This window comes from Herpailurus yagouaroundi, unplaced genomic scaffold, assembly GCF_014898765.1.
Source record: "Herpailurus yagouaroundi ecotype Mexico unplaced genomic scaffold, PumYag 210, whole genome shotgun sequence".
In the NCBI taxonomy this organism is placed as follows: domain Eukaryota; kingdom Metazoa; phylum Chordata; class Mammalia; order Carnivora; family Felidae; genus Herpailurus; species Herpailurus yagouaroundi.
Window position 1 is genome coordinate 13,107,784 of NW_024412441.1, and position 27,789 is coordinate 13,135,572.

The window sequence follows — 27,789 nt, forward strand, 5'->3', positions numbered from 1 at the left end:
GAGGTCTAGGTCAGCAGCTCACTTTAGAGAGTCAGTGGGAAACCTATGGCCCGAGCCTTTTAGGAAAGGACAGGGGTGTGGAAGAATGATGAGCAGCTTCAATAGTGGGCAGGGCTCCTCAGAGAGGCGTGGAGACCCTGGCTTTTCAGAGGGCATGCCCTCAGCATCGTCAGGGCTTGCGAGGCTCAAGAGCAGGCGGCTGCATCCTGTTGTGCCTTTGAGGCCAAGGGGGTGTCCACACATGTGTCCCCAGAACCCAACACCATTTGTCCCGGTGGGCTACCTGTCAAGCATGCATAAAGCCAGGGCACCCTACCCTCTTCCACACAGCTTGGCCTCCCTGCCGCTGCCCCTCCAAGACCGAGTGTTTGCAAAGAGTAGTGCATTTCAGGAAATGAGCTGCCTGGGGCTGCTCAAGATATAGCAATGCTTCCCAACAACAACAAAAGCATTAATACCCACACGTATAGGAAAAGGAAGATATGATCGAAATTTGTACTAGGGCTTAAATAAAGAAGGGCAGCACCTTTCCAGAGAGAAAAATGGTAGAATCTGTCTGCATTTATCAAACACCTATTATATGCCTGATACTCTGTGTATATTTTTGTTTAATTATCACAGCAACGCTATCAACTAAGTGCCATTATATCAGCTAAGTATCATTATCCCCATTCTACAGATGAAGAACCTGAGGCTCAAATGGCTTTTGTTAACTGCCTCAAGTGCACCCAGTTAGTTGGGAATTGAATCCAGATCTGTCTAATCTGTAGTCTTTCCAACAACTTTTCAAGTTAACTGGAAGGGTAGAATGGGAATGGGATGGGGGTGAGGTGGTTGAGAAAGGGAGAATGGTAAGCAGAGCACTGGGGACACTGGACATTTAAAAAAGCCAAGAGGGCACAGAGAAGGGGAGAAGGCAGAGTGGGGATGGAAGTATCTCAGAGCAAATTTGACCAATTTCAAAATGTCCAGATGGAAGGTGAACATCTGTAGCCTCAGTGACTCAATTTAATCTTCATTTAAAAAATCTGTTTTAGGGGTGCCTGGGTGGCGCAGTCGGTTAAGCGTCCGACTTCAGCCAGGTCACGATCTCGCGCTCCGTGAGTTCGAGCCCCGCGTCGGGCTCTGGGCTGATGGCTCAGAGCCTGGAGCCTGTTTCCGATTCTGTGTCTCCCTCTCTCTCTGCCCCTCCCCCGTTCATGCTCTGTCTCTCTCTGTCCCCAAAATAAATAAACGTTGAAAAAAAAAATCTGTTTTATTTTCCAGCTTCTCTTTGTGAACACAGGCACATAAGCATGTATTGCTAGGTTTGCAAACCAGGTCTCAGCTCCCCTGCGTGGCTGAGAGCATGCATGCTGAGCTGTCTGCTGCTGGTCTGTCCCAGCCCCGCACAGGGGCCATTTGAGGCTGCAAGAGATTCCACAGCAGATCCCAGAGCCTCCTCTCTCCTCCACCCTTTCCCATTTGCAGACCCATCATTTCATCTCAGGTGGAGGTACAGGTCCAGTATTTTCTTCGCCAATTAAATTTCCTTTAAGGTGTGTTTCATTCAGGCCAGGTATACTTGTTCATTATATATGAGCAGGCAGCTGAGGGACTATCAAAATCCAGAATTCGCTTGGATTTGCACAAAGTCACTGTATGGACCAGTGGCATACACGGTTGCTTCACAAATACATGAATTTCCCTGAAACTCAGAACTGACCTATCTGATTACAGGTATTGAATGGAACAAGTGACTGGGCCAGGGTCACATGGGCTCCCAAAGAGGACTAAAGTCCAAGCCTCTTGATTCCCAGACCTGTGGCATTGCTCCTCAACCACTTACTAATATCCTGCCCCTTCCTCCACCAAAAGAGAGAAGAGCTGGGAGAGAGAAGAGTTGGGAGAACAGAACCACCCATGTGGGGCCTCGAGGCTGTTGCTGCTGAAGTCATCAGGGCAGAAGTGCAGAGCCCAAAGGGTTAATCCAGCCTCTAGAGAGTTCTGTGGTCTGGGCAACCCTTGGCCCAGGAGGCAGGAAAGGGGCTTCAGAGAGAGCAGGTGTTAGCATATGTGGTGGGGGCTTGCATCCCCTGCCCTGAGGTCTCAACACTGACTGGACACTGAAATCACCTGGGAGCTTTAACAATGATAATGCCCAGACCCCTGTTCCAGGGAATTGGAAGTAGTTAATCTGAGCTGTGGTAGCTGGCTAAATTTTAAAAGCTTCTAATGGGGCGCCTGGCTGGCTTAGTTGGTAGAGCATGAAACTCTTGATCTCAGGGTCATGAGTTCAAGCCCCACTCTAGGTATAGAGTTTACTTCAAAAACTAAAATTAAAGGGGTGCCTGGCCTCCCTCCCACTGGGAGATGGATCCCAGCATCTGCCATTTCCCCTCTGTTAAATGAGAACATTTTCTTTTTATTTCTTTTTATTTTTTTATTTTAATTAAAAAAATTTTTTTTTAATGTTTTATTTATTTTTGAGAGAGAGACAGAGTACGAGCGGGGGAGAGGCAGAGAGAGCAGGAGACAGAATCCACAAAGCAGGCTCCAGGCTCTGAGCTGTCAGCACAGAGCCTGATGCGGGGCTTGAACTCACAAACTGTGAGATCATGACCCGAGCCAAAGTTTGATGCTTAACTGACTGAGCCACCCTGGAGCCCCGAGAACATTTTCTTTTTAGAGAAAGGTTCAGGAGTCTGGCTGGGAGGTGGACAACCCCAGCCTGGAGCAAAGGTGACCGAGGTCTCAGTGGATCCTAGTGGAAAAGGAGAGAAAAAAGGGGATTGTGTCAAAGGACACAGTCAGGGTCACGCATCAAGAAGTAAGGTGTGAGTGGGGGGTCTGGGGAACTTTGTGTGCCCTGAGGCCAATCCCACAGGAGCAAGGCAGGATTGAGTAATATCCTCCCAAGAAGAGCCTCAATCATGGGATTGCAATGTTATCTGTGTGTAATGAGCAACGAACTAGAACACAGTTGCTGGAAGCCTGGAGCCGGCATGGGTATGGAGAAGCTGTTCCCTGGGATTAAACGTCTGGATCCTTTCTGGAATTTCGTTCGTTCATTCATTCATTCATTCATTCGTCCAGTAGGGATTTCATTTACCAATTACAAAAATATTGATTGAGCAACTACCATGTCCCAGCCCAGGCACTGAAGCTATACCAGAGAATAAAACAGACAAAAAAATCCCTCCCCTTAAGGAGCTTGTGTTCTAGTGGGGAAGACAGATGACAAAGAAGATAGATAAGTGAAAATTCAGGAGGTTACACAGTTATGTATGCTAAGGAGAAAAAGTTATGCATGCTAAGGAGGTTACACAGTTATGCATGCTAAGGAGGATTGGAAACGAGGAGGGAGCTGTGAAGCTGTGATACTGGCCCCACGGAAGGCCTCACATTTGCTCAAAGTAACGTTTGAGCAAGCGCTCAGGGGAAGGTGTGGAGGGAGGGGAGTCATGCAAGTGTCTGGGGAAATGTTTGCTGAGCTCCTGAAGAAGCGCAGCCTGCGTGGGCAGGAGACCCAGCACTTGGGTGGGGAAATATGAAGCGTGCCCCTCATGTGTTTATAAATGAAAACTGAAGATCATAATAAACTATATCCAGCAAATAGAAAACATATAGTTTCGGGGCGCCTGGGTGGCGCAGTCGGTTGAGTGTACGACTTCAGCCAGGTCACGATCTCGCGGTCCGGGAGTTCGAGCCCCGCGTCGGGCTCTGGGCTGATGGCTCGGAGCCTGGAGCCTGTTTCCGATTCTGTGTCTCCCTCTCTCTCTGCCCCTCCCCCGTTCATGCTCTGTCTCTCTCTGTCCCAAAAATAAATAAAACACGTTGAAAAAAACAATTAAAAAAAAAAGAAAACATATAGTTTCAAAATCCTCATCCTTTTGCATCTTCTTTCTAAGAAATTATTTATATAAATTATAGATCATAGTGCAGAACGAGACCATAGCAACTATCTGGTGTTAGTGTCTTCCAAACTTGCTGGAAGATAAGAATTCACTGGGCTGCTTGATTTAAAGATACAGATTCCAGCCTCCCCTGCCATCCAGGCAAGGGTCCTGGGGATCTGTACAATTAACCAGAGCCCCTGGTGATGCTGTGACAGGCAAGCTCGGGAGACACAGACAGCTCAGTCTTCGTGTTTCACAAATGAGGAAATCAAGACCCAGAGAGAGGGGATGTCTTGCTCAAGGTAGAACTGATCATTCAGGCAGAGCCAGAAATAATACTCAGATTTCCCAACTCTCCCAGGTCAATAAAAGTTTTTTGCATAGCACAAAGATTGCTTATGATGTTAAAACTTGGGATGCGAACAGATACGAATCAAAAACAAACACCAGGGCAGACACCTGTTGGGAGAAGCAGATGTGCCTGGGTTGAGTAAGTGGCTTTAACCCATCCACCAAACTCAGCACTGAGAATTCTGGCAGTCAGATCTGCAGGGGAAATGGGCTGTGTTATTCCATTCATAGGGTGCAATAAACTGATACGTAATAACTTCATTTGATAAGGAAAGCTTTTTCCTTTAACAAACAAAATTTAAAACCCTTCAAACCTTTGGCCTCCTATTATGGCAATCACAGGGAAAAAGGGAAAAAGAGGAGGGAGAAAATGGCAAAAGGAGAGATCTACTCTCCTCCGGTGAGAAATATTTCTTCCATGTAATGGATCTTATATGGGCGGTCTGGACTTATACCCAGAATTCAATGGGCCAGGAATAACTATGCGTTTGAAGGGACCCCAGGATAGGCTTCTTATAGACAGGTCTTTCTCTGATGCTGCCCAGTGTTCTTCACAGGAATGGGGTGTGGGTCTCGAAAAGAACAATGTGACCTGTGACGAGTCATAGGACCCTCTAGACCTTTGTGGCTCCACCAGAAGAGAGGAATAATCAAGCGATGGCTCCTGAAGGGGTCAGCAGGACACTTTCATGAGGCCCCTTGCAGTTGTGGTGTGTAACTCACAGCCCTTCTCGGCTGGCACGGGAACAGTGTGTTGGGGTTTGTGTGCATGTGTGAGGGTGTGTACTGTACGTGTGATAAGCACCCTGCCACACACGTGGGAACTCGAACACCACACTGCTCCTGTGTTGTGTGACTGTGTGACCACATCTGTGATTGCAGTCGCTCAGGCAAACTGGTCTCTTGGGGAAAGAAGTTTCTCTTTCCAAGCCTGCTGTGCAGGTCTGCAAGGAGACACACAATTGCCTTTGTCGTTCGTTCTTCCTGTTGCGGACAAAAGCCCTTTCAGTTGCTGTGGAATGTACAGAAAGTTCTGTGCCGAAGGGCTGCTGGCCCTGGCCTGGAATCCTGTAAAAGGGGATCAGTGTGGGGAGCTGGCTGCTTCCACCCCAAGCTCCTGCGCTCCGCCCAGCAGGCCAGCCTGCCAGGTATCGGTGTGACGGGCAAGTGCCAAGGGGGCCCCCCAGTGCATGCCCCCACAGTGGCCTGCAACAGCCCAATCTAACTGTGACCCTGACTTACCGAGGGCCTGTCGTAGGCAGGAGTGGCACCAGGCGCAGGGCTTTGGTACCTCCTTCTAACCGTCCCAGCTCTTGAGGCTGCAGTGGTCTGCAGCCTGAAGGAACTTGTCTTCAGACAGGACAGACAGGAGCTGAAATAGAGAAGCAAGGTCACTAAAAGGAGGGGGAGAAACTCTCATAGTATAAAAGCAGGACAACAAGGCCTCAACTCTCGGTGTTTACACTTTCATTCAAAGTTTAAATGGAACAACAAAAAATTACAACTGACGCTGTGTGGGGGGAAAAATGCGCTCACCACCGCAAAACGTAATAGTGGCACAAGTGGCCTTTACTCGTTGCTGTTTACATCCCTGGGTGTCTCCACGGTTGCAGAGCCAGAAGACTCACCACGGGGAAACCTGGTGCCAAAATGCTGTGGGGCTGTGCTATTTCAGGAGGGCAGTTTTCCCAGGTTGCTATTATCTGCATTTTTCTAACCAGGGTTGGGCAATTCATAGGGTGCTGAAGCCAACGGGTGTTGAACTTTGTTCTAGTTTCAAAATGTAAACGAACAAGTGCCAATGGGAAGTGCCCATGAACTGGTCTGAGCAAACAGCCCTGGGGGAGTCCCAAACATTGGCTTCCAGAGAGGGCTGGGAAACAGATTTGTGTGTTTGAAAGCAATGGGCGTTAGGTCTGTCAGAGCCGGAGTCCCTGGTGTGGACTATACAATTTCATAATCTTCCAAGCAGGGAGGAAAAAGCAGAGAGGAGAACAGAGGGAAGAAGGTTGTGGAGATCAGACTGGCTTTTATATTTGATCTTGTTTAAACAAGACTCTTATCAAGGAGTAATCCTAAACTTTGGTCTTTCTTATGATCTCAGCTCCTTGGGGAATGGGTATGTGACTTTTGGGTTCCAAGAGGGGGATTAAATTTCCTCTTAGCGATAAGAGCCACAACAAGCAGATAAGGTTGATAGAAATGGGGGAGGAATTCATTCGTGTCCCGTGGGGATGTTCTTTGCTCCTCACTTTTGGGATCTGTGTTGTTTGCTGCACATGGCATGCACCAAGACTGAGAACAAAGCCAACATCTAGTTATAGAGCAACATCTGATGGTACAGCTGTGCTGTAGGTGCTGGGGGTGCTGGTTGTACGGAGCAGGGAGCTGTGCTACGGCTGTGCAAGAAGTGCCCAGTCCCGTGGTGGCCATGCGGGTGCAGGGCGTTAGTTTTTAAATCTCTATGGCATCGTATTATGTGCCTAACGCACCGTCAGACGCTCTGGGAAAAACCCCAAGTGGTTGACATATAATTAACATTTTATTTATTTATTTATTTATTTAAAGTTTATTTATTTTGAGAGAGGGAGTAGGGGAGGGGCAGAGAGAGAGGGAAAGAGAGAATCCCTTGGGGGTTGAACTCACGTGGGGCTTGAACTCACGACGTGGGGCTTGAACTCACGAACCGTGAGATCATGACCTGAGCCGAAATCAAGAGTCAGATGCCTAACCAACCCAGATGCCCTGACGTATAATTAAATGTGTCTTTACTGTATGCTAAGTTCACAGTACTGTGCTAGAGAAGGAACAAATGTAGCAGAGAGGCCCTGGAGTGTGCGTCAGGTGGGAAGTGGTAGTCAGGCACTGGTATCCAAACTGTCTGGGTTTGGAGCCACACTTGGCTGTGGGACTGGGTATGTTACCTTTCTTTGCCTCTGTTTTGTCACCTATAAAATAGGAATGATTCACCAGGGTTGTTGTGAGAATTAAATGTAAAGTGCTTAGCACAGTGCCTGGAACATAGTAAGTGCTCAATAGACATTGACCATCATGTATTATTATTTAAGACTCTGAGCCTTGCCCTGCAGGTGTTTACAACCTAAAGCGAAAGAAAGTAAGACATGTCCTAAAATATGACATCTCAGGACCTGGTTATTGCCAATGAATGTGTTACAGATGTCAGAGGAGGGCAAAGACCCTTGAAGCAGAAGTCCTTAAGGCCTCAGGGAAGAGAGGAAGAGCCAGGCCTTCGGAATGTGGCTGGAATAAGCAGGTGAGGGCATTCTAGTTGGGAAGAAGTGGCATACACAAGGACTTGGAGGCAGGAAGATGCCAGGCCTGCTTGTACGGTGCCAGGTTGCTCTGGCTTGGCTTTAGCTAAGGTTCCACTGGGGAGTCATGAGAAAAGAAGCTGAAGATGAGGTAAATCAGAGCTAGGCAGCGGCATATGGAGTTTGAACTTTACTGTGTATGCAATAGGAAGCCAGCGGGAGGGCTTTGAGAAGGGAGTGGGATGTGCTCTTCCGCCTTCCAGGAAGGTGATCTGGGCTCACGCACTGAAGGATGTTGAGCCTACAATCACCAGATCTGCAGAGACTCTCATCAGCTTCAGCTTCCTGCTATCTAGTATGCCAGAGGGCAGGGCTGTTCAGTGTGTAAAAAGACCCTTTCTCCGTTTCTCCCGTTCCTGGAGCATTCAAGACTAGCTGGGAAATGACCTGAGAGTAGGGATATGGTAGGGGGGGCTGCTGCCTGTCACCAAATGGAGCTAAAATCGGTGTGGCCGTGCTGTCCAATATGGCAGCCACTGGTCACGTGTGGCTATACAGCACTTGAAACGTGGCTGCTCCAAATTAAGATGGGCCATAAGGATAAAGTATATACTGGATATCAAAAGCTTAGCACAAAAAGATTGTAGACTATCTCAATAATATTTTTAATATCTTGGGTTAAAAATATTTTATTATTTATTTATTAATTCTAATTTTGTTTAATGTTTATTTATTTTTGAGAGAGAGACAGAGACAGAGCATGAATGGGGGAGGGTCAGAGAGAGGGAGACACAGACTCCGAAGCAGGCTCCAGGCTCTGAGCTGTCAGCTCAGAGCCCGACACGGGGCTCGAACTCACGGATCGTGAGATCATGACCTAAGCCGAAGTCGGACACTCAACCGACTGAGCCACCCAGGCATCCCGGGTTAAAAATATTTAAAAAATTAATTTCACTTGTTACTTTTTACTTTTTTATGTGGCCACTAGAAAATTTACAATACACATGCAGGTCACATTATATTTCTGTTAGTCTAGAGGGATAGGGACTGGTTGATTTATGACATGGTTACTTATTAGAGCTGTAACTATATACTCTGTATTAGCCTGAGTAGGGTGCCTGACTTCTAAAAAAGCCAGCGTCAGATTTGAACCAAATCAGCATTATGCTCAGGATAAGAAGTTCAGGGAGGAAACAGTGTATCATTGCTTGCGGTCATTTCTCCAGACTTCTCTAAAAGTTGGCTTCAAAACTCTGACTTTGAGCTGCGGCAGGAAGATTGTAGGACACAGTGTTGTGGAGGCTACGTTGAGGAGAAAGTCTTCACCCATGAGAGTAAAGGGAGAAGCTTCTAGGACACAAGGGGTGCTAGGTCATAGTTTCCTGGACCTTCTGTGGGTAGCATGTAGGGTGGGCCTGCCTGTGAACACTACCAATGCTCAAGGGGTAGGAGTTACTAGAGAGTCTGGGGTCAACAGGCCTCTGAAAACATGTTGTATGTGAAGGAAATACATGGAGCTGTTTTAAAAGCTTATCTCAAGGTTTTGTAATCATGGATAACTTTTTTTTCCTCCAGTGCTTTTCAGGAGTTTTCTAACTTTCTACAGTGAATAAATAAGTGAAAGAAACTTTTTTTTTTTTTTTTTTTAAGAGCAAGAAGGTTCTCCACAGCTACTCTTGACCCTTCTGGTCAAGAAGGGGATACAGACAAGACAGCTATAAGTCCTCCAGGCTCGATGTAAAGCAAGTCTGGATGGAGAGTTTCTTTTTGTGAGGGTTTGAGGGGATCCATCAGCAGCCCATGTAGGCAGGTCTGACTGCGGATGTGTGTTAAAGTTAAGGGTGTTCAGGAGACATGCAGAACTGCACTCAAATTCTCAGTGTACAAGTGACCATCTGTGTGTCCTTGGCAGGACATCCACCATTTCCAGGCCTCAGATTCCTCATGCTGTGTTGGTAAGACCTTTAAGGATACTAAATACTAGATAAATGCTAGCTATCACTACAATGGAATTTAGCCTTTCAAATACTCATTCTAACAGTAATGGAATGACCTTTTTAAAAAGTTTTCTAGGCTCCAAGAGGGGTATTTCACAAGTCTTTCTTTCCAGATAAAACTGGAAGGGGACAGGTTGCAGAAAGGCCTGTACAGAGATAGGAAGCTCAGCTACGTGGGTCACCCAGCCACACACACGCTCTGTTCCAATGCCTGACATTCCATTCCCCATGTCAGAGGCCCTGAGGAAAGCTTGTGGTTCTAGAATCTCTAATTAGGAAAAGCCAGAATAATGGTAAACATTTTTACAGGGTTCTGATATCAACAACCTGCCAGTCACGGAGGCCAAGAAAACAATACATCAGCCTCTAAACATCCCAGCTGGTGTTAATCGGGGGCTCTAGTTGGCTTGATGCCAGCTCTAATAATTGGACAGCATTTCACTGTCCAACTTTGGGACAATCACAGTTGTCATTTTATTGTGAATGGGTTCAATGTTCAGAAGGAAATAGGGCATTTCCCCACCATTCCTGTTTTTTTTTTTTCCCACTTTCTTTATGGTGGTAAAGTACACATAACACAAAATTTACAATTTTCACCATTTTTAAGTATACAGTTCAGTGGTATTAAATCTATTCTATCTTCCATCTCTATGATTTTGATGACTCTAAGTACCTCATGTAAGTGAAATCACACAGTATTTGTCTTTTTGTGACTGGCTTGTTTCACTTACCATACCTTCCTCAAGGGTCATCCATGTTGTGGCATACTGCAGAATTTCCTTTTTAAAACTGAATAATGTTCCATTGTATGTATACACTATAATTTGCTTTTCCATTCATTGGTTGATGGACACCTGGTTGCTTCCACATTTTAGTTACTGTGAATAATGCTGCTTTGAACATGGGTATACAGGTACCTCTTTGAGACCCTGCTTTCAATTTTTTTGGGTACATACCCAGCAGTGGAATTTCTAGATCATAGGGTAGTTCTAGTTTTAATTTTTGGAGGAAACGCCATACTCTTTTTCACAGCAGCTGTACATTTTACATTCTCAGCAGCAGTGCACAAGGGTTCCAATTTCTCCACATCCTCGTCAACACTTGTTTTCTGTTTTGTCAATAGTAGCCATCCTCATGGGTTTGATGTTAATAATAAACTGCTTCAGAACTCTCCATGTGTTTTTATTTAATATCTTAAAGTGTTTCATCTCCACTCAGATGGCAGGCTCTTGTTAATCCTTGGCTTGCTGCATTGTACCTCTTCTTTCTCCCCTAGTGTCATTCTCTAGGCAGGTAGGGGCTGGTGAAGAAGGACACCACCCACAACTGAATCCACCAGGAAGATGGATTCTCTCTGGGCCGTAGGTCGCTGTCACAGCGCCATGAGCACAGGAGCCTGATGGTGCGTGGAAGAATGAAACCAGTTCACAACAGACCTGTCGACCCGAGATAAATCACACATGGATCACATATACTATTACAATGCCTTAACTCAGTAGTTCTCAGCCCAGTGAGCGATTTTGACCCCCAGGGGGCATTTGGCAATGTCTGAAGACATTTTTGTGTGTGTCACAGCTGAGTGGAAGGGACAATAGGCAGTGAGGGTACTACTGGCATCTAGTGGGTAGAACCCAGGGATGCTGTTAATCATCCCTAACCACAGGAGGGTCCCATCCTCCCACCTCTACCCCCCCACACAGAAAGAACAATCTGGTCTAATATGTCAATATTAGCAATAGTGCTGAGGTAGAGGAACCCTGAGTTGAGCTGACTCAGCAATTGATGCCCTCCATTCTATGCCCCTCACCCACATATCCAACCGTCACTTCCCACCTGCACTCCTGCTTCTCTTAGGCAGGTCCTGTCTCTATGCCTAAACCTGCCTTTCTCAGTTCTGACCTCTGTGCCTTTTTTCTTGTGGTTCCCTCTGCCTGGAATGCCCCCCTGTGCACTCTCTGGACCCTGTCTTTTCTTCAAAACTCAAGCGGCTCTTCTGCTGTGAATGTGTCTTCAACCTCCCGAGTCACAGTGACCTCTCTGACCTTTCTCGGAAGCAAGAACAGCTATCTCACAGTGCCCAGGAGGATGGCCGTTAGATGATAGGTGGAGTGTAAGCTCCTTGAGAGTAGGAACCGGGGTTTAATGTGTGTAGATACATATACGTGTCCTCCGTAGTGTTTAAGGTTCTCACTACAGAGTGCTGAATAACAACACACCTGCACTGTCCAAAGTTTTTCCCTGCTGTTCTACAGAGAACAGTACTTATTCTTATAGTACTTGTTTCTGTACTATGAGAAAAATGGAAGAAAGGTAGAAAACTGGTTGGCTGAGGTTTGGGAATACATCTGATGTAGTAGGATTTGACCTGCATAGCCCAACGATGATAATTTTACAAATTTTCAGCTCTTTATTATTTTTATTATTTTATTATTTTTTAAAATATATATTTTCTGACATTTATTTAGAGACAGAAAGTAGGAGCAGGGGAGGGGCAGAGAGAGGGAGAGAGAGAGAGGATCCCAAGCAGGCTTCGCACTGCCTGCGCAGAGCCCGGTGTAGGGCTCGAACCCACGAACCGTGAGATCGTGACCTGGGTGGGAATCAAGAGTCAGACATTCAACCAGCTGAGCCATCCAGATGCCCCCCTCCCCCAGCTCTTTAGATTAGATAAACAGCTACTAATTCTTCCTATAAAAAGCCGGTGAGGACACACATGAGTAAATAAGTAACATGAGAAAATAAATGTAACACTGTTTGCCAAACCGCAAGTCCGATAGCAGGACAATAGGGACGAAGGCTGACTTTCTTCATTTCCCCAGTGTCAGAACAAGAGCTTTACCAGCCTAAGGAGTGACCCAGACCAACCTTTATGACCCTATGACATTCTATTCCCTTTGATTATACTGCACAGTTTGAGCTGAAAAATCTGTGTGTGTGTGTGGTGGGGGGTGGGTGGCGGTGGTGGGGTGTGGGGTTGCACAGCTGGAGACAAAGAACTTTTAAAAGGAAAAGAATGAGCCATGGTGTTCAGGTGTGAGTGTGAATTGTAGTTCTTTATGTCCTAGCGATGAAACTGTAGAGGCAATCTCTTTACCTTGTTGAGCCTTAGTTCAGCTTCTCATCTGTAAAGTGGGACTCTAGCCTCTGTCTTGCTTCAGTGAGGATTAACAATGCAAATTGGCTGACACAGTGTGTGGTAAATTAGTAAACTTACAAATGTTCTTTTTCTCTGTTTCACTTTCCTTCCCTTCTTAGCTAACAATGATATAATAACATTAGTAATAATAGTAACAATAATAATATAATACTTTATATATTCTAAGAATTTTCATATTATTTGAGTTTTATCAGTCTCTCTTTTTTTAAAATATTTTAAAAAATGTTTTATTTATTTTTGAGAGAGAGAGAGACAGAGTATTAGCGGTAGAGGGGCAGAGAGAGAGGGAGACACAGAATCTGAAGCAGGCCCCAGGCTCTGAGCTGTCAGCACAGAGCCCGATGCGGGGCTTGAACCCATGGACAGAGAGATCATGACCTGAGCTGAAGTCTTAACTGACTTAACTGAGCTACCCAGGCGCCCCAAGTTTTATCAGTCTCTTTAAGTAGCAGAAGTAAAGTAAACCCCATTAGCTAGATGAAGGGACACTTCCAAGGTCAGAGTTGCAATGAAGTCATAGAAATAACATAGTTACAATTTCCTAGAGGTCCTTTCAGCAAACCTAGAAACGGGTTGTTTTCCTGCAAACTAGCTTTCCTTCCCTATAACTTTTTCTTTTCCCTTTCTCCCTCCTTTCTTCCATTTTTTTTTTTTTTAAATTTACAGGTGGGTGGGAAGGAACACTATGTTCCTATACATTCTTTCCTTAGGCAACCTCAGCTATGCACTGGTCTATAATTACCATCTATATGTAGATGACTCATACAAAGATTTTTAGAGCCGTCTTTTGTGTTCCAGGCTGGTATATCCAGCTTGCTGCCTATTCACCATCAACTCTTAGAGTTTTCAAATGCACCCAAAGTTCAGCAAATGCATATCCAGTCCTGCAGTTCTCCTGCTTCAAACCCTTCAATTCTTTCCACTGTCCATAGCCTAACATAGTTTGTGTCATCTTGGCCCTGCTACCTCCCCGGCATCACCTTGCATCAGTCACCTGTGGAAACCCACTTAGAACCCCAGAAATGGTATGAAGATTCTTTTAAACTGAAGACATGTGAGATTCAACAGATGCAGAAAGAAGCCTTCTTAGAGTTTCCCTTATCTGACTAAATGCAGCAATTTCTGGGAGATAAGGATGCCACAGATTCCCTCTTCAGGGTGGCTTTTGCTCCTGGATATGAGACCAAGAGTTATTAACCTACTATGAACTCTCTTTCTAGGGGAGTTTTATGACCATGATGAAGTCAGCAAGACCACTTATACCTGCATGAACAAACATTATCACAAACTTTTTTGATCTCCCGTTTGTTCTTCTAGAAACCCATTTGTCTCATCTAAAGAAGCTTATTTGTTCTTTTCATAGAGACCTTCCCCCCATTTCTTTTCCCTACTAAATTAGATATATAAACCTCTGACTTTAACCATTTATCAGGCTACTTCTTTTGTAAGCCCCCACATATATATATGAATAATTTTTTCTCCTGTTAAGCTATCTTTTGTTAGTTTAAATTTTTTTTTTCAACGTTTATTTATTTTTGGGACAGAGAGAGACAGAGCATGAACGGGGGAGGGGCAGAGAGAGAGGGAGACACAGAATCGGAAACAGGCTCCAGGCTCTGAGCCATCAGCTCAGAGCCTGACGCGGGGCTCGAACTCACGGACCGCGAGATCGTGACCTGGCTGAAGTCGGACGCTTAACCGACTGCGCCACCCAGGCGCCCCTATCTTTTGTTAGTTTAATTTGTAGCCTGCTAGTACTGAACCTAAGAGGGTAGAGTAAAAGATTTTCCTCCCTGACATGCCCTTGATCTCTGTGCTCAACTACACTGGCTTTCTTTTAGTCTCATGACTCTTCCTTTTTCACAGACTTCTGCCTAGAATTTTTCTCTTCCAGGAATGTTTTTCCCTTTCATTGGCACCTATTTAATTATACTCATCTTTCAGAACTCAGTTCAAATAGCACCTCCTAAAGATCTTCTCTGAGCTTCCAATTTTAGGTTCTCAGGGCATCCTATATTTTTCCTTTGTAGCACTCTCATTATAGTCACAATAAAAATTTGTCGTATTATTTAATTAATGTCTTCTCCCCGCAGTGTAAGCTTCTTGGTGGTGGAGATCCTGTCTATTATTCTCATATTGTATTCTAAGTTCCTGGCACAAAGTGGGCTCTCCAGAAAAACAAACTATGGAATGAATGAATGCACATAATTCCACATGTAACAGACTAGAACATCCACAATACCCCTTTCAAACAAAGACATGTGGAGCCCCTACATCACAGTTCTTTGAAGGCCAGTCAGATAAGTGGGGCAAAGGAATCTCAAAATAGCCAATGCTAGTGTGGGAAAAGCTGTTACTCTATAGGGACAAATGTTCTGGTCATGGATTAGGTGACAGTTTATCTGAGAAAGGTTGACCCAGAAAACCATCCTGTAACATGCAACATACATGAGGGAACCAGATCAAATCTAAAAATAGCTTTATCACTGGAATTGGAAACACTTCAGTGAGGACTCAGTCTCTCTGCTTGCAAACTCTACCCCTAAGGAGACTTTTACCTTTTTTATTGAACCACAGAATCCCAGGATGGTAGTGTTAAGATATAGGCCTGCTGCTCTCATTTTAAACGAGAAAATTAGGTCCAAAGAGGCTTAGCAACTTCTCCCATATCACCCAGGTAGTCGTTTGCAGAACCAGGGCTCAGACAGGGACTGTCTGCTTCTCCTTCACAGTGATGCTTGGATTTCACACCTCCTAGGTTTTAGACATCTTGGGAGGTGAAGACCCTGCAAGATTTATGTTTTTGTGGGTCACTCGAATAGGAGACCAGGAGAGCTGGACTTATTTTCCATTTCTTTGGTCCACTGTCAAAATGAGCAAAAGTTTGGGTTAGGGGATTTCTGGCCAACCATTCAAGATCCAGGGGAGGGATACCTGGACGGGAGTCTGGACTGTGGCAGCATGAAGGGCAGGAGCTGGGATTCTGAGGTTTGGTCTTAGCTTTGCCACCTGAGAGCTTGGGCTATCTCCTGGACAATACTCTTGTCTCTCTAAATATTTGTTAAATAGGTTAATAATACTTGCGCTTCAGGCTACTGTGAAACTCAAATATGATAACACACTAACGATGTTTAGCCCAATGTCTGGCATCTGGTGGTCAATATATCCTAATTCCAACCCCTAAACATTTATGGGAGGTCTGCTTTAAAGGTAAGCAGTTGGGGAAAGTAGAGTAACTACAAGAGAGGGGAAAAGTCAGCCCTACTTCTAAATGACACACTCTCTTTAGATATGTTAATATATTTAATCCGGTTGCAGTCAAGTCCTGCCGGGCCGCTGAGCCTCTTTCAGTAATTTTGCATATCTGCTCTCTGATCTATTAGTCACAGGGTTTACAGTTCACCTTCTGGAGCAATCCTACTTCCCTCATTCCCAAATTCTCAAGTAGCTTATCCGTGTAACAACCAATCACTGACAAAGAGTACTCGTGGTTAGGAGAAGACTGAAGGGGTCCTTTTTTAAGTCTCTGTGACTATGGTATAAAAACTATTTTGAGTTGGAATGCAAATATTTTCAGTTCCTGAAATCCCTTATCTGCCTAAAAGCAGAGCCTCCCAAAAGAACTTAATAGTCATAAATCCCCTCCCCAGGTGCCACTAATCTTCCCAGAGAAGTCAGCACCATGCCCAAACAGACACTGTCGCAAAACTATCCTGAGTCCCATTCACTCCCTTAAGGGCCCATTTATTTTTTCCATACTGTGCCCTTCTCCTTCTCCCCTGATTCATCTCTTAGGATGGCATGTAATCCCCAAATTCTAATCGCCCCTTTGAATCACACGGCTTTGTGAACTCCCATACACATGAGATTAAAATCATCTTTTCTCTTGCTAAGCTCTTTTGTCAGTTTGACTCACAGGTCCCAAGCTTTAAATTTAAGGGGGTAGAGGTAAAGCTTTTCTTTCTCAACAAGATCATGGGAGCACCATGTTGTTCATAAATCAAAAACAAAAACAAACAAACAAAAAACATAAAATAAGCGTAAGAAAGTATACTTTATTCTAACTGTTATAGTGTTTTTTTTTTCTTTCCCTCAAACATTAGATTCCTTCAAAAGCATTTTCTTTGGTGCCTCTGCTTTACTAGGACCTGTGCACATCTGCATATTGGGTAATCCAACCCTGGGCATTGTTAGTCCTAATTTTACAAAAAGGCTAGGAGTTCAGGACACATAATTGGTAAGGAGTGGAGTGAGGATAAAGTCCCATACTGTTGAAGGAGTAAAAGCTTCTACTACACATCATTAATGAACCCTTTGGATTGTTTCCAGTTCTTCTCTGTGATAAAGGGCATGAAGACAAACATCTTTGGGCATGAAGCTCTGGGCATATACGCCTCCATAGACTTCTGTAGCATAGGTTTTTAGCAGTGGAATGTTAAATTCAAAGCCTATGAACACTTTTAACATCTGACTGTGTTTGAAAGTTATCTGGTGATATTTTCTCATTTCTTAGGAATCAGAAAATCTAGCACTTGAACTTGCCTTTATTTGTGGTCTTTGCTTCTACTTCCAGAGATGAAACTTTGTTCAGGGAAAATGATACAAAACTTGGAAATAAGGCAGAGATGTTTGTGTGATGTTTTAATATCATCTGAGAATGTGTCCTAATAGGCCAAACTAAGGCTCAGCTGATTTGCTGAGGAATATAACTTCATTTGAAGAACAATGATTGTTATTGTCATTTTAACAATTTCATAGTTTCCGAGGTCCTGCTCCCTCACAAGGACTCCCTAGAGTAGAGAGCAGCCCCCAGATCAAGAACCTCACAGAAAACGGAAGTTTGAGATACTTTGTGCCACCCTGACCTTCTGAGTTCAGAGTTGCTTTAACCAACCAGCGAATTTTGGCCAAAATCTGGCAAATTTGGCTCATTTTCAGAGTTCTTATGCGTCAAAATCTGGTGGTCATACCTATCTGTCCATTGTGGATGAGATGTGTGTGTGTGTGTGTGTGTGTGTGTGTGTGTGTGTGTGTTGTCTTTCAAAAGTTAGAAGCAGAAAATGTGGCTCTCTAAGTCATGTCTGTGTGCCTGTTGGAAACTGCTAGGACCTGTCTTTCGGGGGAGAGTTGAAAGGCCTGGACTGGGTCCCAGAGGTGCTGACCAGAGAGAAGTCCAGGTAGAGGAAGTTGGAAGTTAAATGTTCATCTTCCAGCTTAAAGGCTAGGAGCCTGGGTAAGACTCTGGGGAACCACTGTTGTGCTGGGAAGTCCGAGAAAAGTCTCCAAAGGTGAAGTGGAGACCTGGGCTTGCAGGCTTAGGTCAACATTTCTTTGTTTAAGGAATTCCACAGGATGGAACCATGCAAGATCCCCAGAGTGGGCGGGGAGAAAATAGTGGTCCACACTTTCTGCCTGTCTAGTTCTGCACTCTCAGAAGTGTTTACCTACACAAGTTTACTTCTGATTTTTGTTTATGGTAGGCACATGTGTTAGTGTCTGTGTTTGTTTCTGACCCATGGTTAAAGTTACAGCACTGGAGCTTGTGGTTCTTGTTTGTGTATCTGTATGTGAGGAAAACCTTTGCCCTTCCCCACAGAGGAAAAGTGATTGGCCATGTATGATGATCTGTCTGTACATCTGTGATTGGCTTTGTTGAGGGATAGTTGGTTAACAGATCACAGGAACCTGTCACTCAGACTCATAATGGGGATCTCAAGAGAAGGAAAAGAAATGCAAATAGGCATTGAGGTAACAATTAGCAGTCTGTTCTAGAAATGAATCTGGGATTTTTTTAAAAAACATTTTGTTTTTAAGTAATCTCTACACCCAACGTAGTGCTCGAACTCACAACCCCAAGATCAAGAGCCATATGCTCTATCTACTGAGCTAGCCAGGTGCCCCAAAGCCAGTATTTCAATTTTTTTTTTCAACGTTTATTTATTTTTGGGACAGAGAGAGACAGAGCATGAACGGGGGAGGGGCAGAGAGAGAGGGACACACAGAATCGGAAACAGTCTCCAGGCTCTGAGCCATCAGCCCAGAGCCCGACGTGGGGCTCGAACTCACGGACCGCGAGATCATGACCTGGCTGAAGTCGGCCGCCTAACCGACTGCGCCACCCAGGCGCCCCCAAAAGCCAGTATTTTAAAAAATCAGGGACGGTAAGACATACAGACATGGAAACAATTGTCATGAAAAGAAGTTTATACTCACAGATTCTTAGAAACAGGAGGCTAGGCATGTGACATAGGGCCACATGGGGAAGCACCATGCTGATCAAGAGACAGAAGCCAGGAATACAGCCCAAAGCCTTTATTGTGGTTCATAGGAAGGAATGGGTGAGGCAGGGTAGATGTACTGAGTAAACTTAGCGTTGGATGGTTTGAGTAATTTTGCTGGGCTTTGGGCTATAGTCCCTACTTGTCTGGCACTTAGTGCTGAGGTGGTTTAGGGCAGGGGAAATACTGGCTTGGTGTGTGAAGAGTTTGATAAAAGAGATGGTCAGGTGTAGGCTCTGGACTGGTTGCTTTGTATATCAAAGAGACTCTTAGAGAGGAGTGTTTGCTCTCTAGGGATTGGCTAGCCCTGGGAGGTGCAGTCTGTCCAGGATCAAGGCTTCAAATGCCAGAGCATTTTGATTATGAATACAGAAAATAAAGTCTACACAGTCATAAGAAAGTACTAAGGTGAACTGCTATGAAGTATTTTTAATATTTGATAAATGAATGCAAAATTATATCTGGATCCACATTCACTGATACTCTCAATAGAGGTGAATCCTTGATAGTTAAGACCGATTTGACAATTTTGGCTTAAAAACAGCTTTACAGCTTCAGCTTCATTTTATCCACAGTGTGGGGTGTAATATAAATGTATATCTCATCTTAGGCAAGACTCAGGTTTCTTTTTTTTTTTTTCTTGTCTTGTTTTCTTTGGAAAGCTTAATTGATTTGAACTTTCTAATTTTTTGATACTGGTTTTACGGGTCAAATAAATTATCATTGTTTCCACAAAATATTTAAGATTATGAGAATGCAAATATGTGCATTCAACTAAATTAAATTATAACAATAAATATGTTAATAAGAAAGAAAAAAATGGATTTGTGCTTGTGAATTTCAGACAATGCTTCAAATCCTTCGGATTTCATTACTTCACCTTCAATGTCCTTAGAAATTTTCTGTCTTTTCTTTTCTTTTCTTTCCTTTTCTTTTCTTTTCTTTCTTTCAGTAGGATCCATACCCAATGTGGGGCTTGAACTCATGACCCTGAGATCAAGAGTTGCATGCTGTACCAACTGAGCCAGCCAGGCATCCCTCTTTTTTTCACCCTGTGGAAAATTTCTGATTGTCATCTCTCTGACAAACTTTAATAGCAATGATTGTGTTATTTTATAATTGCAGCTTAAACATAATTTTCAAGATCCTTAAAAAAAAACTAAGACTTTTTTTTTAAAGTAAACTCTACCCCGAACATGGGGCTCAAACTCACAACCCCAAGATCAAGACTCAACATGCTCTACTGATTGAGCCAGCCATGTGCCCCACTAAGTCTTTAGATTAATATTCTAGAGTATTCAGTTAATTAATGAGAAATCTTTGGCTGCCTGAAATAGTTTTTAAAAACTTCAAATTCACAGAGAAGCAGAGAGAAAAGAACTGGATCACCAAGTGTAGCTTATATCTTTTTTTTTAAGGCATCAATGAAGAGGTAAATTGATATGGTATACTTTGTCATGTAATGTAAGGTTAATCATAGTTTAAAGCTAAGGTTGTCATTTAACTTTTGTATATAACTGTACATGTTTAAATAAATGTATATATACATACATATGAATATTAAAATGAATAAGCAAAATAAATTATGTATGATGAAGAGAAGAGGTATGGATCAAAATTGTTCTCAGGACTTTTAGTCTGCTTTTCACCAAAACTAGTAAAAAATCATTCACCATCTGTGTAACCTGCCTTGATAGCACAAATGACTCACATCAACTGAGTATTCTTCCTCAGAAGCCCATTAATTTTTGGTGCTTTTGAACCAACATCAAAAGTTCCTCACTTCTGGGGTGCCTGGGTAGCTCAGTTGGTTAAGCATCTGACTCTTGGTTTTGGCTCAGGTCAGGATCTCATGGTTCGTAAGTGTGAGTCCCACATCAGGCTCTGTGCTGGTGGTGAGAGAGCAATTGGGGGAGGGCCAGAGAGAGGAGGAGGAGGAGGAGGAGAGAGAGAGAGAATGCCAAGCAGGCTCTACGCTGTCAGCGTGGAGCCTGACACGGGGCTCGAGCTCACAAACTATGAGATCATGACCTGAGCCAAAACCAAGAGTCAGACACTTAACCAATTGAGCCACCCAGGTGTCCATGCCCTGTTTATTTTAAAATGTTGCATTGTTACCCTTATCAGCCACCTAGCCAAGTTTTCAAGCACCCATGCTTCCATCCAAAATGAGGGCTCAATTTCTTCTGGTAACTCCTCCCCTCAACTTCAAAAGAAAGCCAGCAAAGTATTTTTTGCACATGAAGCTTATTTGGCACTTTTTAGATGCTGTTTGGCAGCTACCAAAAGTCTACTTTCTTGCTTTATAAAAGGAAAGGTGCTAGAAAATAATTAGGTATGTTTGGTAATCTTCATGTTTTTATCACTCAAATGATAGTGAGAGCTTTTGTGTTTATCAAGCTCATGATATGGGAAGAATCATCAACAAAAAAGAGATCAACTCTCCTGAGTCAATTAGGAACAGGTAAAGTGTTGCTTTAGGGACGGTTCATCTTCCAAGATGAAAAGAAGCAGATGGGTCTTTCAGGTACATAGACAGACACAATAACTCTTAACAAACTAATTTCTACAATGTTTTCCTATGTTTAAAATACTGTTGCTAACCAGTAGCAATTGTAACACACTTTACTGGATGGACCTCGAGATTTGTCAATGCCCTCAAAAACTATGATACATTTTTACCTCAGAATCATTATGAAATGGTTATATATTCTACTCAATGGAGAAGTCTACTCTTCTTCATTCTAGTATTATTGGCTGGTTGCTGTAATAAATTAACCACTCTTTCAGTTTTGTCATTAGCAGGTGGTTTCTGCTATCCCTTCACTCTGTCTAAAGACCCTTGCTATGAGCCATAGGTCAGAAATTGAGTAAAGCTTTTAGGGGCGCCTGGGTGGCTCATTTGGCTGAGTGTCTGACTCTTGATTTTGGCTCAGGTCATGATCCAAAGGTTGTGGAGCGAGAGGGGGACAGAGGATCCAAAGCGGGCTCAGCGCTGACAGCAGAGAGCCCAATGCGGGGCTCAAACTCACAAATTGAGAGATCATGACCTGTGTCAAAGTCATATGCTTAACCAACTGAGCCACCTAGGCACCACAGAATTTCTGAGTCTTTTGAAGGAAACATTAAAAGGGTAAGTAAAGGACTCAATAGGTACTCTCAACAACTTGTTGATACTACAGGGTCAGACTCTGGGATACAGTCTTCCTAGTTTCACTTCTGGGTATCTGAAGTATCATCCACACATGAACAGGATGGATACGCAAAGATGCTGTGGGAGAGCTAGGCAATATTCACCCAGTTTCATTCAATCCTTATTCCTTCCTATGCTATATATCTAGGAAACTGAATTTATCTATTGAATGAAAAATCTTCCTAATTCTGGCTCACATGGCATGGTTGGAGGCCTCTCCTGTAGGGTGTGGACTTCCTGGCACTCACTTCTGGCCATCTCCTAACCAAAGAAGAATATTCCTTCAGGAATGGTCACCCCTGGACAGCAACAGCAGCCTTAGTTTGTCTGGATCCACTCTATCAGTCAGGTTTAGAGACTGCCGGGAAATGGAACCACCCCATTTATTTTAACAGACAATTTTAAATCAATGATTGTTAGCTAGTGGTAACAAGTAGTTGACAAGACAAAAAGAGAATACTAACCTATCACGGATGTAGCAACTATCAGAAACAACTGCCACCCCTAAGGCTGAGGGAACAAATGAAAGAGGTCGGAATTGCTAAAACTTAGAACTTGGACAAGGGGTTCTTTGGAGCTGGTACTTAGCCTCTGAGAAGGGGCTGCTGCCTGAAGACTCCTGGGGTCTCTGAGTAGGGTGCGGTGAGGGTGTCTGCTGCTCCCTGGAAGGAGCTGCCACTGCCAGGCGCAGACTCATTGCTGGTGTGACGCTGACAGGAACAGGTAGCAAACAGGAGAAGAAGTAAACCCTGTGTCCCTAGTCCAGCCTTGCAGGCTTCCACAGTAGAGCATATTGGGGAGCAGCTAGAAAGGGAGAACAGTGTGTATAGTCCTGGCCAGCAGCTGAGAGCTTAATAGCTTAATAACGGGCACATCTAGCTTTTCCTATTTTCTTATTAATTTTCTAGTAAATGAACCAGAGGTGTTCTTTCTTTCTTTCTTTCTTTCTTTCTTCCTTTTGTTATTTCTTTCTTTCTTTTTATAAATGGTCTTCATCAATTAAAGAAATTTTTTTAATGTTTATTTATTTTTTGAAGGAGAGAGACACAGAGTATGAGCAGGGGAGGGGCAGAGAGAGGGGAGACACAGAATCCGAAGCAGGCTCCACGCTCTGAGCTGTCAGCACAGAGCCTGACATGGGGCTTGAACCCATGGACAGCAAGATCATGGCCTAAGCCAAAGTCGGCTGCTTAATCAACTGAGTCACCCAGGCGCCCCAGGTGTCATTTCCTTACACTTCTTTTATTTGCAGTTATTTTCCCCTCCAAGGGTTCAGGCTTTTGGTTTTGCTGGCATAATATTCGATTATTTTCTGTGTGTAAGGCAACTTGCCTGTTCATACTATGGAAGCTGGGCTTTTCAGTCATCAGCTACTGTGATATATCATAGCCTCCCTGTTTAGGCCCTAAGGTCTTTAAGAGGAAGTGATGTGTATCTCACAGTGCCTGGTACAGGGTCAGGACCAAAGAAGGGCTGATAATTTACAATGACTGGCTGACTGATGAACAATGTGTTTTTACTTAAAAAGACTCCTTCCCAGTCATCACCTCTGCTCTCCTGCTCACACACAACTCAGCCTCTTCTCTACACTCCATATGCGGCCAGTTAAGAATGATCATCTACTTCATTTCTTGACTGGGACAGGGGGGTCATTTGCTCAAATGACTAGGTAAAAGCTTATCTGCTGTCATTAACCTTGGAAACAGGAGGGCTGCAAAGGGAAAGGAATTCTAGCAAGCTCCCTGGCGTAGGCTTGAGATAATCACTACATTGCCCGAATACCAAGAAAAATACCCAGGGGGGAATTTCCCGATGTGGGACTTCCTGTGGTCAATCCAGAGCTATGTAGCTGATTTCATCCTTACAGTACACAGTGTTCATTTCTTGCTGCACTGCAACAGCAGGGTACACTGCTTTCTGGGGGAAGTTCTATGGTGACCAGAGAGGGGACAGGAAACATCACTTACAATCATATTGAACACAACAAGATTGGGCTTCCTTAAAAACTTCTCACTAAAGGGGCACCTGGGTGGCTCAGTCGATTGAGTGACCGACTCTTGGTTTTGGCTCAGATAATGATCTCATGGTCCTGGGACTGAGCCTTGCGTCGGGCTCCACAATGGGCGAGCAGCCTGCTTGAGATTTTCTGTCTCTCTCCCTCTGTCCTTCCCCAACTTGCGTGTGCGTGCATGCGCCCTCTGTCTCTTTCTCTCTTTCTCTCTCTCTCTCTCTCTCTCCCAAATAAACAAATAAACATTAAAAAAAAAAAACTTCTCACTGGAAATAACCCAAGCATCTGTCAATGATGAATGGATAAACAAAATGTACTAGATCCATATTATGAAAACTTGTCCAGCAATACGAAGAAATAAAATACTGATTCCTGCTTTACAACATGGATGAAACTTGAAAACATTATGCTGTATGAAAGAAATCAGTCACAAAATATCATATATTGTATGATTCCGTTTATATAAAACGTCGAGAAAAGGAAAATCTGTTGAGACAGAAGATATGTTAGTGGTTGCCAGGGGCAGAGGGAAGGGAGGAGTGGGGAGTGACTGCTAACAGGTACAGGGGTTTCTTTTGGGGGTGATGAGAATATTCTGGAATTAGATAGTGGTGATGGTTGCACAACCTTGTAGTAAAACCCACTGAACTGTAGACTAAATGGTGGATTTTATGGTACATAAATTATATCTGTTTTTTTGAAAGGAAAAAAAATGATTCCGTAAAAAAAAAAAAAAAATCAAAGCCATTCACTATTGCTGTGAGTTTCTTAGATGACTAAGTAACTAAATGGTACAGTGGCTTTCAACATCCAGCACTTTATAGAATTTGACAATAGCAACAGATTGAAGAAGTTGACAGCAAATATGGGTTTTGCAGGCTCTTTCCGTAGAAGTTTACAGGCAGAGTTAATCTCACCCTCAAGTTGGAAGGTCTACCCAGATGATCTCAGGAACTGTGACAGTATGTCCCCTGTCCCCTAGCCAATTGTGCTATTTCTTCCCAGTAGAGATATTTATTTATTCATTCATTCATTCATTCATTCATTTATTTATTTACACTGTAAGTTATTTGATTTATTTACTGAAAGACCATGTTTCCTCCCTCTTGTGTCCCCCATATCTATCTATGTCCCATATGTAGAAAATGTAGACAAACTTCTTCCCCTTCTCCCTAATTATAGGAGAAAAAAAATGCAACTCCACAAAATCCTACACTGAGTTTGATCTACTTATTTTTAAAGGGATGGAAGCAAATGCTATTTCTATCTCCTTTCAAAAGAGCAGGATGTAGGAATTCATGTCAAACACAGATAAGGAAATGCACAGTCCAGTTACCAGGAACTTTTTGCTTTTATATTCCTTAATTGGGCTGAAGTACAGAGCACTTGAACTTTCTTCGCCTCACCTTTCTACTTTTTACTGCCTTTCTCTGAATTTAATTCAGACTTCCAGAAGCTTCAGTTAGAAAGGAGCCAAGGAGATGGAGAGTCATTTGTGCCAAGCAAGGGTCATGTGCCCATCACTGGGACTCTGGATGGTTGGGTATCCCACTAGGATTAGAATAATTTGGCAGGGGCACCTGGTTGGCTCAGTTGGTTAAGCACCTGACTTCGGCTCAGGTCATTATCTCGTGGTTCATGAGTTCAAGCCCCGCCTCGGGCTCTGCGCTAACAGCTCTGAGCCTGGAGCTTGCTTCGGATTCTGTGTCCCCCTCTCTCTCTGTTCTTCCACTGCTCACATTCTGTCTCCCTCTCAAAAATAAATAAACATAAAAAAAAAAAAGAATAATTTGGCAGGGCTCTGAACAGTTCTCTATGCTCTGTCCCCTTTTGCTTTGATGATTAGTTATCTAACACTGTATTACAAATCATCCCTAAGTGTATTGTCTTACAACAGTAAACATTTATTATCTCTAGCTTAGGTGGCTGGTCTGGCTTTGTTTCTCTCGTAAAAGGTGGCAGAATCAGGATGTCAGTTGGGGCTGTAGTCATCTAAAGGCATGATGGGTGGAGGATTGACTTCCAGGCTGCCTCCCTTACACAGGTGGTAAGTTCATGCTGGCTGTTAGCAGAAAGCCTCTATTCATCACTACAAGGACTTCTCTATAGGCTTCCTCGAGCATCTTCACAACATTGCCCCTGGCTTCCACCAGAGCAAGTGATCCAAGACAGAGCACAGGGCAGAAGCTGCAATGTCTTTTATGACTTAGCCTCGGAAGTCACATTCCATCATTTCAACAATATCCTGTTGATCACACAGGTCAGCTCATGGTGTGGGAAGGGACTATATACAAGGGTGTGAATCTCAGGAGGCAGAACCATTGTGTGGTCATTCTAGAGGCTGGCTGCCACATAAACCTTATATAAGCTAGAGGGCATTCCTCTCTATGTCCCCCAACACAAACCCCAAATCCTGGCTGGGACACCTCCAAAGAGGCATACTGCACTTCTCTGCAGCGGATCCAGGGTTTGAGTAGGGATTAGACAGAGGGAGAAAAAGCCACTGAAGATAGTCTAAGGATTTAGACTCACCCATCAGAAAAAGAAAGAAAGGACTTGGGGTGGCATCTGACTTTGGTTCAGGTCATGATTTCCTGGTTCGTGGGTTCAAGCCTCACATCAGCCTCTATGCTGACAGCTCAGAGCCTGGAGCCTGCTTCAGTTTCTGTGTGTGTTTCTCTCGCTGCCCCTCCCCTGCTTATACTCTGTCTCTCTCTCTCTCTCTTTCTCAAAAATAAAAAAAAAAAAAATAAGAAAATTAAAAAAGAAAGGACTTGATTAGCATCTATAAATCAGAAAGGGGCTGGAAGAAAGTCCATTTTTCCAAGTTATAGGAGAATAGAGAAGGGCTTCCTTTTTAAGGTCAGGAAGTTGTAGGAATAGTCAAAGCTTCCCTCCAATGAATCTCAGTACCCTGGGTGATCCAGATTGAGAAAATAGACAATAGCTTCTGAGAGGAGGTCAACAAGTTCCGCACAGTTCCTCCAAACTGCTCCTTGGTAGTCTCCCTAGGTTTGAAACCCTGCCTGGAGGTGCCACACACAGTATACCTCAAGTGGCCATGAGACTTGGTGCTGTTTATGCTGGGGTCCCAGGTGGCCTTGTTAGCCTATAGCAACTGGAGACAGCTTGGCAGGTCACTCTGCAGCTATTTTCTTTCTTTGCTGTTTTGGTTGGTAGGTTTTAGCTGAGGTTTCGGGGGAGGGGAGGGGAGGTTGTCTCACTAGTCCAAACCAACTCTACAAATCTGGCTCAGATTTGAGGTGAGGGCTGGCTCTCCCTCTTCTACATAGTTCTGGCTTTGAGAAATCAGAGTTATTAATGGGAGGCATTTGTGTGTGCTTGTGTATGTATGTGTGTGCTTGTGTGTATGTGTATGAGGCCCCTGAAACTCCAGTTGTTGTTACCAGTCTGGATATTATAGACAAATTATTGCCAACTGAATTATACTTTGGTTGAGTATTTGTATTTATATTTAGTATAAATACAGCTGATTGAAATGACTTGTGTCATGAGTAGGAATGCAAAGAAAATAAGGGGAAAATGGAAACAACTCCTCCTTTCCAAAGTTCTTGGACTTTTCTACCTCTATGATTCCAAGTTATGCTTTCTGACTTACATCCACCTGTGCCTTCTCTGTTCCCAGGACCAG

At 43.8% G+C, this 27,789-nt stretch overlaps 1 protein-coding gene across 1 annotated transcript in view; it reads left to right on the forward strand.

Moving 5' to 3' along the window:
• The first annotated feature begins 5,248 nt into the window (after nt 1-5,248).
• Nucleotides 5,249-27,789, forward strand: part of LOC121016234 (uncharacterized) — a 47,305-nt gene continuing 24,764 nt past the window's right edge. Inside the window, exon 1 of the mRNA XM_040453631.1 lies at nt 5,249-5,377. Within this exon, the coding sequence (XP_040309565.1) occupies nt 5,249-5,377 (129 nt within the window). The remainder of the gene's footprint in view (nt 5,378-27,789) is intronic.